This window comes from Aptenodytes patagonicus, chromosome 9, assembly GCF_965638725.1.
Source record: "Aptenodytes patagonicus chromosome 9, bAptPat1.pri.cur, whole genome shotgun sequence".
Classification (NCBI taxonomy): domain Eukaryota; kingdom Metazoa; phylum Chordata; class Aves; order Sphenisciformes; family Spheniscidae; genus Aptenodytes; species Aptenodytes patagonicus.
Window position 1 is genome coordinate 15,859,408 of NC_134957.1, and position 16,330 is coordinate 15,875,737.

The 16,330-nt window shown below is 46.3% G+C and overlaps 1 protein-coding gene across 2 annotated transcripts in view; it reads left to right on the plus strand.

Moving 5' to 3' along the window:
* Window positions 1–16,330, plus strand: part of MAMLD1 (mastermind like domain containing 1) — a 104,926-nt gene that overhangs the window by 20,002 nt on the left and 68,594 nt on the right. The window contains exon 1 of one of the 2 annotated variants that reach the window (XM_076347230.1): window positions 1,519–1,798. The exons of the other annotated variant lie outside the window; for it this stretch is intronic. Coding sequence (XP_076203345.1) covers window positions 1,745–1,798 — 54 coding nt within the window. The 5' untranslated portion in view covers window positions 1,519–1,744. Of the gene's footprint in view, window positions 1–1,518; window positions 1,799–16,330 lie in introns of those variants that run through there. 2 annotated transcript variants of the gene reach the window in all.

Sequence of the window (16,330 nt, forward strand, 5' to 3'; positions counted from 1 at the left end):
GGGTTGTAGATTCAAGCCGGGCAGCCCGACAAACCCAAACATCAGGCGTCGATACGCCTCCCCTTAGACACCGAAACCTTTTGAGATCCGGCCCTCAGAGCCTGTAGAATTCAGGGTGCTCACATCCACATAAGTTTATTATTTTTGTGCTTCTTTTTTTCAATAGACAAAATACATTGAAGTAATTTTAAATAATATAGAAGGCAAAATCATTAGAAAAGCAAACCAATAAACTTCCAAACAATGCAAACTGAAGTAACACAAATACTGCTCAGGGGAGCGGGCCCCTTGTTACAGCAGTCACAGGAAAGCTAGAGGCTTCAGCAAAGGTGAAAACAATTTTTTCTCTGTTGATGAACTGATATTTATTAACTCGGGGTACAAAGATGGGTTTGGTCTATCAGTTAACTGCAAATTGAAGATGATTGCTGTGTGGAAAACTTTCAGGTAAGTGAGGCCAGATTCTGGTTCCACTTGTAGGTATTTGACCACAGTAATTGAGTTTTATTCAAATAACTTTCTTAATTTTATAGACCATAATTTACTAATATTACTGTTTTAGGAATGATTTAAAAAATTAGACATTTTACTAGAAATGGTACTATGTCTTCCGCATCTCATCCATTGGGTCGGTGTACTGGGACAGGGTTTCTAGCATCTCCAGCGTATCAGGACAGGAGTGACAGTTGTACTGATTTAGCAAGGTAATGAAATGAAATTATACCAGCAATTATTTGTGGACCCAGTGTGCTCTCCTAGCTGCCTGCAGCTTGCTCTTCCCAGTCCTTTCTGCACAATCCAAGAGGAGGTCTGAATAGGTTCTCAGCTTTCAGTTGATGGTCTGTCAAAATTAATATTCAGAGATTGCAGCTTGTAACAAGCACATTTATAGTCACATGAGAAGTGCGTGGTTTTATGGGAGCTCTCTATTCAGAATTGTGTGTCTTCAAAAATACGTGTACATAGCACAAAGGGGGAAAATGAAACAACTGTGCTGTTTCCTTCTTGGTAACCTGGGTTCACCTGCGTGAGATGAGTTTAACCCTTTTATGAGTGTTACGAGTGCTGAATATCATATCGTAATGGCATGAAGAGACAGGAAACTGCACTTTTTAAGAATAACTCAAACCTTTCCACCTCATGCCTCGGACTATCCTCTCAGTGATTTGTACACTTTGATTTGGAAAAAAAAAATCCATTAATTGCCAGTATATTTCTGAGCTACCCTACTTTTGTACTAAATGAACTTGAAGCTCTACAAAGGCGGCGCTAAATACGCTAAGCAGCTTTTTGCGTGTTAAAATACTGTCCATAGGCTGCACGATTTTCGCCTTCACGCACAGAAGAGAAAAAAAAAATAAAATCCTTGGATCTGTGAGGTTTCCAAAGAGAAGAAAGTGTTACTTCCCCTTTAAGCCTGGAGCCGTTCGTGTGTGTGAGAGCGTGTGTATGTGCGTGTGTGAGAGTGTGTGTGTGTCTCCTCCTCTTTGAGTGACACAGCACTTAGATATGCCTATCAGTAACTTAAACCCCACAAACTCCACCTTCTAAGTGAGGAAGCTGTGGGTTGATGGAAATGTAGTGAGCAGATTGAGACAGACAGTGAATCATTAGCAAACTGCAACGCCAGGATGAACTTGTCTGGAACCTAAAAGGAGAAAACAGTCTGAGAGTCCTTTGCGGTGCCGGGTTTTGCTAAATACAGCCAAAGTGGATCTAAAAGCCGGTTGATCCCCAGTCCAAGATGCTGCTGGTTTCCCAGCGGGTAGAAGCACCACGCATGGAGCCACATATTCCAGTAAGTAGCATTTGAAATCGATATGGACTGGAAAAGTAGGAGTTGATTTAAAAGGACTTAAACACCCTCGGAACAGTTGCTCGCCCAGACTCGGCGCGGCTGCAGCCGGAGCCGCTCTCAGCCCGGGTTGTAAAGTTTGCAGACGCGGTTCAAGAAAAGTGCCCACCTTGTGCTGGCTTTGCCCGGCTAGTTCGTGTTCGTAGGGGCTGCGCCGGGGCTTTGAGGGAGGCGAAACCAGCAACTTGGGGTAGAGATCTCGCCCTCCTTTCTGGCGAGAGCTGATGTCAGTCCGGGGAGAGGAGGCAGGCTGCCGCTTGCGGCGGCAGGGAGGGGGTCCGTGGGCTTTAAAATGGTGGTGAACAAGGTGATCTCCGGGGCGGTGCGGTCTCCGGCGCGGCAGCGGGGCGGCCGGCCGGTGCGTGGCGGCGGAGAGGCCGGCGGCGGGCGGGCAGCGCCCGGGGCCGGCGGGGAGGGGGCAGCCACGCCGGCGAGCCCCGTCCGCGGCCGGGGACGCTCCGTGGGTTTTCGTGCCGCTGCTCGTGTGGCGACGCGCCGGGGTGCGGGGGAGAGGAGGCGGACGCTGCCGGTCTCGGCCGGGGTGGAACGCCGGCGGCCCGGGGGCGAGCGGGATGAGGGAAGTGCCGGTGCGCCCAGCGCCGCAAGCCCGTGGTATCCCTGTGTAAACACAGCCGTGCGGCCGGGCTCGCTCAGCCCATCGCTGGGGGGGTTTCATTTACACTTGGATCAAACAGGCGGGGAAGGGTAAACCCATCATCGGAAGGGGACTCCTGCGGGAAGGTGTCACAGGTAGAGGGGCTGGTGCTGGTCTGTGGTATTCTTTTTTTTAATAACTCCCGGTATTTGTGTTGGCAGCGGCGTGCCTGGTTATTTTGGGAGTCTGAAGCGCACGTTATATAGGCAGGATTTTGAACAAAAGGCCCCGCCGAGCCCAGAAGGAGCCCTCGGTTATTCCTGAAAAGAGCGTGGAGCCCAACGTTCAGCCTCCCCTTTGGCGAGGCTGCGCCTGTGTGTGCGTTTCCCGAAACGGGAATTGCCCCGAAGTGAGGGAGACGGTGCAAACGCGGCGTGTTTGCCACTCTCTCCCAGACTATACATGATTTGAAATAAAATGCATGCTGACTCACGATTTAAACTGTTTTGGTTTCTCATCCTGTGATTAAGATCGGGGTTTAGAGCAACTGCAGGGTAAACAAGGCGCTCGCTGACTCGCTCCCACGTCTCCTTCTAAGGCAGGGGCTGCCCCTCTCCCCCAGTCTATAGGCGATCCCTCCTCCCGGTCCCTCCTCCGCCGCCTTCCCCGGCCTGTTGCTCGGCCCGGGGGAGCGCCGGGGCCGAGGGCACCGCGGCTTTTGTTCGGGTTTGGCTGGCGGGGGGTTGTCACCAGGGTGACTCGGAGGGATCCCGGGGAGAACGGCCGTTTCTTGGAAGAAAACGGGCTTTGGTTTCCTTTCGCACCGTCCCGTCCCCGTCCCCCCTCCCTCCCCCCCCGGAACAATAAATTAAAAGGCCGCTTTTGTTTTCCACGGTGCTCCCGGCGGGGCGGCGGAGCCCGGCGCTGGGGAGCGGGGGCCGGGAGGAGCCGCGGCCGCTGCCCGACGCGATCGGCTGGGCAGTGTCCCCGGCGCAGTGCGCGGACGCGTGATCGCCTCGCCTCTTCCCGTCGGAAGCAGATGAGCCTTTCGGGCACCGGCCGCTCGTAGGGAGCCTCCTGGCGCGGGCGCTGCACGAAGAGCCTGCCTCCTCCTCCTCCTCCTCCTCCTCCGGCACCGGGGGGGGACACCCCGCCGTCCCTCCCCCGAACCGCCAGCGGGGAGATTAACTGCGTCTGGCCCCTTCCCCGAGCCGGGGGCGGGGGCGCCGGGCTCCCCCCGCCGCCGCTCCGGCCGCCTCCCGCCGCCGTGCGGCCGCCCCGGCTCGGGGGGGAGGGAGGGAGGGAGGGAGGGAGGGGTGTGGGAGCGCCGGGAGGGGCGAAATACTCCCCCTGTTATATAACGTGAGTGTTTCCCTGCTTAGCCCTGTAATCCCCGGGTAATGCCTAATGTCCGTGCCCCTGGGGGCAGAGGGGGGCTGCCCCTCCCGGAGCTCCCCCTCTGGGCCGAGGTGATGGGGAAATAAAGCTGCTGATGTGCGAGATGGACCATATGGTGCCTTCAGGAGAGAGGGAGCCGGAACGGCCTTGAACCGGCCGGACCCGGCAGCTGTTTGCTGCCCGCCCCCGGCCCGGGCAGCTGATCGGCTCGGACCCCCCCCCCCGGCTCGGCGGCCGGCGCACGGGCATCCCCCGGATAAGCGGGGGCCTTGCGCCCCCCTCTGCGCCGGTAGCGGCTTTTCCTCGCCACCCCCAGACCGGGCTCCCCGCCGGCACCTATTTTTGTGTATTACCGTGCGAGAAGCTGACTGCAAGTGGAATAGCAGCGGGGGTGGGAGGCACTGACAGTGCGGTGGGGGTGCCAGATGCTCGGGAGGCAAACACACGCATCGGTGGGAGAAGCTCCCTCGCGGGGGGGGGGGGGGGGGGGGGCGGCTTGCCTACGGCCGCGCTCTCCAAGTTAAAGGCGGGCAGGAGCAGTTTGAGTAAGTTACACGCTAGCACCTAAAAAAGCAGCGATCTAGTTCTGGCACTGACCATTTTCAGTTCTCCCTCCCTGCCATATGTTTGGAAGGGGAAAAAAATAAGGCAGTTTGGGAAAGATGCTCTCAGCTGAAGGGAGGAGGTGGGCTGAGGGAGCGAGATACAAGGAAATTCCATGTTAGGAAAGCATTAGCAAGGGGTGACTTCTAATGTTTTCCTGCCACTGACGTTGACAGTGACACACATGTGTGGGTTGAAATTGGAACGTCACTGAGTTTTTAAACTCAACCAGGAAATAGTCTGTTGCTCAGGGATAAAAAACAAATAGTATATATTGTAAGGCAGGCGACGTGCAGTTAACAGCTCAAGTGAGTGAAAACCTGCTTAATGTTTAGAATTGAGCAGCTCAGTTTAAATTTAGCTTTTTATTTTCAGAGGGTTTTTTTTAATTTGAGGTTTTTCATCTCTATTTTTAATCCTTTTCACTAATACTTCAGAATCAGAAAAGCAAATATTGACAGGGCTTCACTTTTAGTCCCTTGTAACTAAGTAGTTCGAACCTACAAAGTCTCTTGGATTTTTTTAAAGCTAAGGCAGTTGTTAAAGGGTTTGGGGGGGGATTAGTAATTACAGGAGGCAGTTATATTTTTTTAAATTCCTTTGTATGGCTTCCTGTTACACAGGTAGAAGTGTTTTATAAATACAGTGTGTTTGGTTTTGGTTTTTTACTGACCTTGTAACAAATGTTACAGTGTGGTAGCATTCAGAGATTTAAAACGGGATTAGGGAGCTATTGTGCTAGATGCTTTCTGAACGTACAGGAAGATTTACTGCAAGAGTTCATGATCCAAGGTGTCAGGCTGACACTCCTGCCCTGACTTAAATGGTCGCTAACCTGCCTGGATGCAACTGTAGTACAAGGATCGACCTTGGAACTGGCTTCATGAGAGAGACAAAAGTTAGGAAGGCAGAAGGTAACGCAAGGGCAAGGATAACAGTAAGTAAAATCTCTGAGTCGTCCTGTAGGTTAAGTACAGTGCAACTCACTGGTTCCCAGTCATTTAATCAATAAATGTTCTATGTTACTTGCTACTCTGATGAAAGTCGCCTTAAAATAACTTTTATGAGCACGTAGCCATGGGAAAGTGAAGTAAATCTTGCAGAAGCTGTGACAAATGGATTTATCCAAACTGGGGGATGGAGTCGTAGAAGGTTTTCTGAGCTCCTTAAATAGGGAAAAAGACAGGATCCCCAGGTTTTCATTGTTCCCTCGTGCTGGCTGTTTCTGAGTGTCAGCGTTTTTCACCATTTAGGCGAAGGTACGATTCATTAGTAATTGGTATGGTCTCCAAATAAAGATGGCTAAATCAGTTTAAATGATGCTGGCGCCTCTCCAAGGAACCCTCTTTATATCTGACACATTTGCCACTCATTTCTTTAAGGAACAATTACTATTGTACACTGCTATTTTTTCCTCTATGGGAAGAGCAGTAGTGTAACTCATTACGAAGGCTTTCTACCTGATGTTCCAGTTTGACTTGCTATGTTAAAAAAAAAAAAAAAGTATTTTGAACTGAAGGAAGCAGAAGACACACCAAGGCTTTGCGTTGAACTGTTTTATATCAATATTGATTTTTTAAGGGGGTTTGTGTTATAAAGAGGGAGCTTTTATCCCCCTGAGCTCTTTGGCAATTATCTTCCTGCCATAAATGTTGATACGCACATAATGGATGTAACTAAAAAATCTCCTTATCCCAGCAGAAAAGGCTGACTGTTTGTTGGAGCAGAGAGAATGCTGAGAGTGTGAATAGACAAACCCATATGTCGCTGGTGAGAGAGATAAATGATGGACGAACAGGAGTTGGTTACTATGGATCAGCACAATAAACCAATTCCCATCATACACCTCTCTTAATAATATACCAGTTTCAATGCCATTGACGGGTAACCTAGGTAGCACCAGTCAACTGTAAGTTTTTCAACTGTTCTTTTATACATCTCAAAGAACAGTTGGGACTGTTCTAATTTTTTCAGATGTTGGGTGCTAAAATTATGCAGAACTTCCTTCCTTGCCAGTAATTTTGAAGGGGAACTTCAGAGCATTGCTGTAAAATGCCAAATGTGCACGATACCATTGTGTACTCGTAGTAAGTTTTGGTTTGTGCACCCATAAAAGGGGTGCACTCGAAAAGGCAATTGCTTAACAAATATGCGAAGAAACTGTTAAGGCGTTTAGTACTACCCTCATTAGTGTTGTTTCAGATTGGACCGGATATTGGAAGATACTGGAGTATTGTTTTAAGTGAAAATAGCAAAAGAACAATGCTGGTTTATTTTTAAAAAAAACCAGCCCTGCAGAACAGGCAGTGATCAATAACACAGTTTTACCTTTCTGTAACCCATCTCAGGGCTGCCAGCAGCTGAAGGGAAACTTTGCAAAACAGTCTGTGCTTGCATCACAGTCTCCTTCCCGTGTTCTTTATTATTACTGCTAGCGCTTTGCACAGAAAATTGAAGTCTTTGTCAGTTAAAGGCTTCACTTTATGTCCTTGTCTTCTGTTAGATATTTTTCATTGCAGTTGCTACGGACCAGCCTGTTAGCTTTGTTCAAAATGAAAGTATATCTCAGGGTGACAGCGTGAGCAGGGCTCGTTGCTCTTGGGATATGACTCCATCGTTTTTGAAGTCACCAGTTGCGCTACCAGAGAGTGATGCAGTCAGAGAGGGATAACTAGCAAATGCAAATGAGCTATGAAGAGTCTTTATTCCTCTTGGCAAGCCTCCTCACTGGTAATAATTTTCATTTTTTAAATGGAAGAGAATGTATTACGAAGTCATTACCTTCCTTCAAGAGGAAAATACTTACTTTGTGCAGCATTTACTTGCAAAGTTGCAGTAGCTCTTTTTAGAGCTGTTTACTTTGGTGTGCATCTCAGATGAACTGAAAGGTGTTTGTTAGGCCGGGCGGTAGGAGAGTACACCAGTCTTTCTCCTGTCAGGGCCCGGCCTAGCAGTCCTTTTTCATTTTATAGTAGATGAGACTCAGAATTGAACCTGGAATTAGGGGCTTAAGGATCAGGCCCTTGCGTAGGGAAGGGAGATTGTTTTGTGCCCCCCACCCTGCTCGCTCTCGCCTGTTGGAGGAAGTGAAATGGAAACGAAGCAGGGCGAAGGACATTGTCTCTGCAGGCTGAATTTTCGCTGGCCCTTTGCTCCTGTGGAGGAACAGTTGTGCCCAAAGGGTTGAAAAGAGTCGTGGGTTTCCTTCCTCCCCTCCCTACCACCAGCTGGACTGGCTGGGGGACGTAGGCTGGGCCCAGGGAGCGCGCGGCCGGTGGCTGTTTCCGTGGGGCCAGTGAAGGGCCAGTGGGGCCCAGGCGCGGGAGGTGTGGGGGGGATGTGGGATTTCGTAGGGCCCTTTACTCCGAGCGCTGCCTCATCGCTACAATGAGCCATTGATAAGCGCTGACCTGATTAAAGGGCTGCTGCTCACGGGAGGCTGGGGTGCGTCCCAGGCTTCAAGCGGGGGCTGCCGGACTGACCAAAATTGCTCTTTGGGAATGGGTGGCCGGGCTGAGGAGGGGAAAACCAGAATTCATCGTCATACCCTGTCCAAAGGGAGGCGTCGTATTATGACTTGTTGAAATCCGCTCTGCTTTTCCCTGCAAGGGACTTGGCAGTTTTATTGATAAAGAAGTGTTACATAAGTACCCCATCAGGCATGTCCTAATTTGTTAATAATTGATGATCTGGGTAGTACAGAAATACCAGTGGTGTTAATGCACTCCCACACTGATCTGCAATCTCCACAAGCCCCCTGTTTTGCTTTACTTTAATTGTAATACAGGCTTTTTCCTTTTTCTCTTTTTCTTTTGAATTTACCTGGTGATCCAACCACAGCTGCCTGTTGTGCTTTCCCGTTCGGGCAGGGACAGCTGGGGGCTCAGCCTGTTGCAGAGATGATATAGATTACCTCTGCAGGGGAGGGCGTTAACTACGTTATTGTTTCACCCCATGTCAGGCAATCTATTGAGTGGCATCAGTGTTAGCCCAGGGGGAAGCCAGTTTTTTGCGCCTTCCACCTTTGGAAATAAGGTGTAAGTCAAGTGGGACGGACACGGTGGGGCGTCTGCAATTCCTGCGCCAGGACTTGTCAGCGCGGGGAAGCCAGGGCACTTTTTGCACAGCACAGAGCAAGCACCCTTCAGTTTCTCTCCTCCTGATAATAGGCTGTATTTGCATGGATGTAAAAACCAGCTACTTTTGTCGTGCCACAGCTAGAGAGATCGGAAAAAACATTTACTCCTGTTGACACGCACAAACCAGAAATACTTACTGGATATCATCAACATGATCTGGCTGCCTCTTTTGTCTTGCATTGTTTTTCTTTTGCGTTTCTGTAGAAGTTTCTTTTTCTCTAGAATTAAGTACCTCAGAACTCCGAGCAGGTTCGGGAGTTACACCTACCCGAGACATAGCTATTTACTGTTTTCAGAATAACACAGCGCATTTACTCTGTTGTGGGCAATGAAATCCACTACCTGCATTAAAATCAGAAGCAGCAAGGTAACTTTCTAGTTATGTTGTGAAATATAATGCCATTGTTCGCTTTTATTAACGTCTCGAGGTTGATTATACGGCGGTTAGAAGCCTGTTCTGCTGTGCAAAAGGCTGTCTTTAATTTCAAGTGGTTGATCCTGATCAGGCAGTTAGAGCGGCTGCAGCAACAATTGCTTGGAGCTCTAAATCACATTTGTCACAAGATCTGCCTGGTAGTATTGGCTGCTCGAAGACTTACTCCGATGTTTCAGCGTTACCCTTTGGTTGGATTGCAGTGGTGAGGGACTTGCCAATCTCGCCTGCTCTTTGTGCCTAATTCTGAAAGGCTGGCAAGCTTTATGCTATGTTTTCTGAAGAGGGCCCAGCTTTACTAAGCTGCCTGTCTGTCAGGGATTAATTTAACCTCTAATTACTACATTTTCTTCACAGTTTGCTGCACATGAGCGTGTTATAACAAAAGCACAAAGAAGTATGTCATTTTATTTAGCCACTACTCTGAAATTAATTTAGGGGGTATAGAGTCAGATCTGACACACTTGGTGTTAAAATAATTGTGCTGGCATTAGAATTAAAGTACATAATCTTGTTGTTTCTAATGATACAACAGTACTAGTGTAAATAGTGTTGTTAACTCGTTAGTCATAGCCACAGTAATAGAAATGATATCTAGTTACAGAGGAATACTCAAATAAGCATGGCAGCAAAAGTTTCCCCAAAATAATTCATGGTTTCCCCAAAATAATGCATGGTTCCTGCTTGATTCCCATCCACCATTTGGATTTAGGATTACATGTCTAAGAGTAGTTTGTTGTTTTTTCTAAAAAAGTCTTCCAAATTGCAATAAACAAACATTTACGATGGCTTGGGTTTCTTCCAGCCTGGATAATGATTTTTGAAAAATTTTTTTTTTTTTTAACATGCGGCATCTTGGGAACAGTACAAAAGGCCATATGTCCTCTTCTGCCCGCTCACACTGACATCAGCGATGCCGCAGTTCACGTTGCATTGAGAGCAGTGTGTAGTCTTGAAGGAAGGGAGCGAGTCTGTTTCTGTTACGAAACGTAGGATGACCTTCTTCTTTTCCAGTTCTGTGTTCTGTAATACTACAACAAAGTTTTTTTTTTCCTTTGGGAAGGTTTGGATTCGGAAATGCAGCCTATCTCCAGTTTAGGTAAATGTAGTTAAAAGAACTGTTGTTACATAAGAAATTTGCAGTAGCTGTCTCTTCGTTCTGCCCCCCGTCCATCACCTCTGAGCAGGCTTGTTGAAATGACTTTGAAAATGTAATTTCTGACATAGGGTTGGATCTGTAAAATCGTTGGTTATGTACTGATGATTTATTTCTGTTGGAAACAGAAGATTTGTTGTATATATTTTTGTCATGCATTCGAGTTATAAAGCATGGGCCCAACTCAGTAATTCTCCTTCAGTAAAAACTGTAACTGCATTTGATGGGAAACTTTCCCCAAAGATTCCCCAAGGTCAGACAGGACACAGTTACGGAGTCAAATCTTGTAGTCCCTTTCTCAAAAGGAGAATTAATGTGGCATCGTTATCCAGGCTTGTGACAACAGTGACACAGGATTGCCAAAAAGACTAATGGAAGGAGATGGGTGATTGATTCTCTTTACAGTAGTAGATCAGGTTATTTCTCTGAATTCTTTCTTCAGTTCTCTCAATTCCCAAACTGTAACCGGTTACTGTAATTATTTACTCTAATAACTTCCAATCTACAAGTAAATTGAACATAAATTAAGATCAACTGATGTAAGGGACGGGATGGTTCAGTGAGCTGACAGCAAGGTATGGAGACACTTTTGCTGATCAGTAGTTAGACGGGATGGCTGTTTGATAGCTGTGTGGAGTGAGTGGTAAGTCCCCGCTCTAATTTTTGTGAATATGAGTTTTCATATAACAATTTGGAGATTTCCTAAGGTAGAAGCCAAGCCCGAATAATGCCTACTCTAATTTCAAAACTGTCAAGATTTTTTTTCAAAGGGTCTGAATATCTGTAGCCCCACAGGCCTCCCGAGGTGGAGGCAATTTTTGGAGTAAATAGTTCCCAGATTCTTACTTGTCCATTGTAAAATGGGAATAATGGTGCTTTACCTTAACCTTCACACTAAGCATCCTTAACTAGTTAAATATTTTGTAAATCATAAGTGCTTGTTATTAGCTCAGGTCTTTAGGGACTTTTCACATAGTTGGAAATGATATTCAAAATAAAGGCAGGTACATCTTACTCTAAGACCCCCTCAGTGTGAATGATAGTTTTATTTCTTTGCTTTGGCTATAATGCTGATGCGGGTAGATTCCCCCCCTCCTCCCCCCCCCCCCGACATCACATCATAGTATCTTCCTTTTTGCTGAAACTTCAGAATTTGATATAGGGGGAAAGAAAATATTTAAAGACAAAAATGGCATCTACTCTCAGGCATGTATTTTAATGTTTCATTCTCCGTCACAGATCTTCATAGGTTAAGTTTTGGGCAAAGGTAAACAAATGTCTTTACAAAGACATTTGTCATACACAGTTCCGCTCACACACAAGAAGCTTTTTCCCCATACATTAGTATGTAACATTTAGTATGTAAACATTTTCATTAGTTTAAGAATAATTACGCAACAGTCATTTCATGTGGTTATCAGAATAGGTGTTGAGTATAATTTCATTTTGCTTTGACTAGTTTCTTTAAATCTCACTAGGATTTTCACAATTCCAAATTTATATACGGAAACCATTTCTGAATTCATCTGGTATTTCAGTAACCCAGTAGATCATGTTGATGGTCAGGTACTTTTAAGGACTTCACTTTTCCTGTTCCTTTAACTTACTTATTTTCTTAATTAACTGTGTTGATTTAAATAAAGTCACACAGACTGAAAAAAACCCCAAGTATATACAATCTTGCAGTCAGAAATACAGGCAAAAGGTTTTGATCTCTGACTGCCAAATGGTGACTCATTAAAAAGGAATTTTTGTTCCTCCCTTTTCAAAGCAAGTTAGTATCTAGTTTTGATGCTACTGCACTGAAATGCCTGACATTGTTGGTGTATGAAGTCCAAACTCTGTAGGATTATTTGATCACAGGCCCCATGAAGTTTTGTTTTGTTGTTTTTCTCGATTAAAGAAACCTGTTGGGGGATTTTCTTCAAGCTTTACCCTGTCACTGTGAGTACACACTAAAATGAAATATGTTTGGATTTTAGTAAGAGGACCCTTTCCATACTTTAAGCAGTGGGTCATTCAAATTATTTTTAAACACACAGGACCATGCAAGCACTAATTTCTTTATAATTTTGCATTGGGTAACATTAGACAAGGACATTGGAATTTGTCTAAATAAAAAAAATTCTCTTTGTCTTCCACATCAAGGGTTGTGTACTAAGCGTTTTCTAATATTGCATTGTATAAAGCTGAAAATAAATTGTACTGAAGAGACACAGTCAAAACCTAACCAAAGGCATGCCCTTTTTCTCAATTTCCCTATTAATCTTGACTCTCTGAGCCATCTCCTTTGTCTTCCTGTTCTTACCTATTCTACACATTTGATGGAAGGGCACAAAGGCATGTTTGAATCCTCCATCTCATCTCCTCTTCTTATTACGGATTAGTTGGTTTGAACTTTACATAGTGTTGGAAGGATGTTTTCTTGGTTGCAGCAACACTTGTGTTTGACTTGAAGCAGAAGGAGAGTGCGTTCGGGCTTTTCAGACTTTATGAGAAGTGAATCTTGGTCCCTGATCCCAGAAGGTAGATCAGCCTTAATTTCAAGTGAAAATCCTGCATCTTCAAATAACTTCCCGTGTCAGTTAAAGTTCAATATTCTTGAATTCCAGAGATGTAGATGAGTCAAATCTAAAGTTTAGGGCAAGCGTGAAGGATGTAAGAGAAAATGTAGATGTTTCTTCTGATGCCACTTTCCCCTCCCCTTCCGAGCTCCTAGTCTGTCAGCTGTAACGGAGTGATCTGATTACTTTGTAGTGTTAAGCTAAAAGAATAAATCTAAGTGCCTTGGGAATGGGGAACCAATCCAACAATCAAAACCAAACAAGTTAATAAACACGAAGCATTTCTGCATGATGCTACTGCAGAAATGCTGCTTCCAGAAATGCTTGGGGGTAGCCATGACTATTGGACCAGTCAATTAGAGTAAGTATGTTCACTGTACACACCACCATTAATTGGATGCTGGGGGGTGCTCTCTGTGTTTTGAAGAAGTGCGTGTCTTCTGTTGGTTATAAATTATGAAAACTTTGAATGTTGCAGGCTAAACTGTTTACTGCTCACCCCCTTCCTTCCCAGTCCCTCTAACATACCTGGAAAAAGCTTGACCTAGGCAGTCTTAATTGCCCTTTCTTTAAAACAGTTCTGGCTCTACACATCAGCTACAAATTCTTCTTTTCCCCTTGACAGCTCTTCTCTCCCCCTATCCCAGCCCCCAAAAATCTAGCCAGAAATAGAGCATTTGAGTGACTGTCCACAGAGGCAGTTTGAAATCCAAATTATCCACTCGGACTGGTTTCTGATACCCACGTGCCAGCCTGCGTACAGTCTGGAGTCATTTGTAAGGACAGCGTGCATAGAAGTATTGTGAGCTACAGCAACAGTGTCAAGTGCTGTTGTGTAAGAAAACACCTACTACTCGCCTGCATGGAACTGGTTTTGGATGTTGGTACTTGTGCAGATAAAGCGCGGATTAATTACCGGAAGTCTTATGCCAACCTGTAGCTTTAATTCTATCATATCTAAGAATGGCAGTAATGGTGAACTAGCGGGTAAATGACCGATTCTGGCTGCCCACAAGTCCTCCCTTTGGAGTGTCTGTATTGGTAACTACATGTCTGTTATTTCAGGATTTAAAATGGTCACCCACTTTGCAGCCTTCAGCTAGTCCAGCGAATGTCCCTTCGTTGGCATTCACACCCGGAACAGAAACAGCTATAGGCTTTTGTACGAGGACTGCAGAAAATGTACCACTGAGTGCTTTGCCATCTGCTTCCCAAAATGTAGTGAAGCAAACTGTTAAACTTCACGTGAAGCTTAGGGCTTGATTAACTTAAATTACCCTCCTGTTGTACATGTTTGCAATGCCGAGAGGATTAGGTGGCATATATTTTCAAGAAATACATGTTCATTATTAAGAAAGGTTAAGCAATAACATCTAGTGGTCATTTCCTTTTGGAGCATAGCTCTGTCTCTGTAGCGTAATTTGTTTATGCATACTGCTGGATCCCGGCGAGGAGGTGGACCAGCACTGCAGGCGCGAGCTGAGCTGCTCTGCGGCGCTGGCTGGCCCGGCTGCGCGGGCTGGTGCTGCCCAAGCCACCGATGGAGAGCCAGAGACCTCCGGGTGTAGAGGTGAAGAGGTCCAAAGTACAAGGAGACAATGGTAGGGGGGAGAGAGCAGGGATGGGCTGGGACCAAAGGGAGGGCAAAGCCAAGGAGACAGAGGGAGAGCTGAGGAAGCCGGGCAGGTATCTGCGGGGAGGATGGAGGCACAGCAGGTCCAGGCCCACCTCGGCAGGGCTGGGATCCCTCGCGTGCCTGGCCCGCCAGGTCCAGCACCCCCTATTGCTTCCACTCAAGCAGTAAGAGTTCCCTGTGTGCAAACTTGTTCTTTGCTCCTTCAACACTGACTTACAGACAGTGCTTTTCTTTATCTCCATTGCCTTTTTTAAGTTTGCAACTCTTGTTTTTTTCCTCGTACTCTTGCTTTCATACCTTTGCTGTGATTGCTCTGCTGGAGAAATTGGACTCAGCAGCAGTGAAGAGATGCTCCAGGGAGCTAACCCTGTGTCGCCTCTTCAGAGGCAGGCAGAGCTGTGGCAGGGAGCAGGCGCAGTGCCGGGGCTGCACACCTTTGACGGCCCTGTGATCACGGGCATGTGTTGGTTTGGTTTACTTTGTTAGAAGGATTTTTCTTTGGGCGAGCGCAGTGCTTGGGCAGGCCAGCTACGGAACACCTAACCGAAGCACACAACTGCTATTCAGTGTGCAGCTGCGGTACGTGCTGGTTGGCTTTGAGCCGGTGCTAACACTGGGACAAAAGTCAAGGTATGTCTGTGCTGCTGTCCTTGTTGTGTAAGTTCACTGGTTCAGGCAGAAGTAGTGAAGACCGCTTTCACCTGGCTAACCTGCTGGTTGCTGCCAGCAGGACAGCTATGGTTGCATGAGCTAAGTTTGAGCTGCAGAAGTTGCTTAAGACATTAAGTAAATAATCTGACACTTGTCCCACATGGAACAGTAAAAGTGCCCGGAGCAGCGTTGCCAGCCTTCCCTGGGCCAGCCTCGCGGGCACGTCTGCGTGAGACCAGTGCTCCTCACTATGCCCGGGAAGCAGGTTCAGAAGATCAGCTGAGCTGCTAATGAACCACCTACCCAAATCTCCTTCAACAGAAATTTGGGATCTTAAGGTGGGCTTGGATTCTGTCAACCCAAGATGGTAATGTTCTCTTTTACAGCTGGCTCTGAAGCATTGTAGCTTCTCCGAAGTAAGGAGACATAATTCAGTGTTTATAAAGGCAGACGGGAAAGTAAAAGATTCTTTGGTTCTCTCTGAGAGCTTTTTCACACGTCACTCAACATTTCATTATTGAATTCAAGCTGATTTACAAGTGTGTATGTTCTAAGATGAATGTTGGTGGATGAACTATAGTTTCCTCCATGACCATGCTGTAAATGGGCTTCAGCCAGTTTGATGTAATTCATTCTGTGGCACTGTGCTGTCTTTTGAGATGGAAGCATCATCCTTCTTATGATCTTCTGAAGACTAGAAGGCCGATTAACATGGGAATTCTTGATTAGCTTTAATTCAGCTCTACTACTCCAGGAAAGCATAGTTCGTGAATTGCACAAAGAAAGACTCTTCAAACACGGATCCAAATCAGCATACTGGAGATCCTGTTGGTAGGTGTGGTGACTATGATTAATATTTACTTGATGCCTTTCATCTTCTAAGTACTTTACACGGAACAAGCATTTCATCTTCACAAAAGATGTACGAGTTAGGTGAAATAAGTTTTACTGTCTCTGCTTTATTAATAAAGGCAGGGAAACTGAAGCAAAGAGATTAAAGTAGTTTGCTCATGGTTACAAAGAAGGCCAGCGCTGAAACTACGTCATTTCTGGTTTCTATTTCTGTGTCCAGACTAATGTCTCTTCACTGTAAGAAGAAGCAGCAGGACAAACTTTTGAGTAAGAACATCATAAGAATTTAGTGAGGCAAGTTAGCAGACGTTGCAGCTGCACCTGTGGCACTTAACGCTGGTGCCCTGCTGAGTGATGCACTGTTCGCCTCCCCTGGCACTGCAGTCTCTCATCCACCCTTATGGAGGCATCCACAGATTGCTGCTTGAGTTGCAAAGCATCCGCGGAC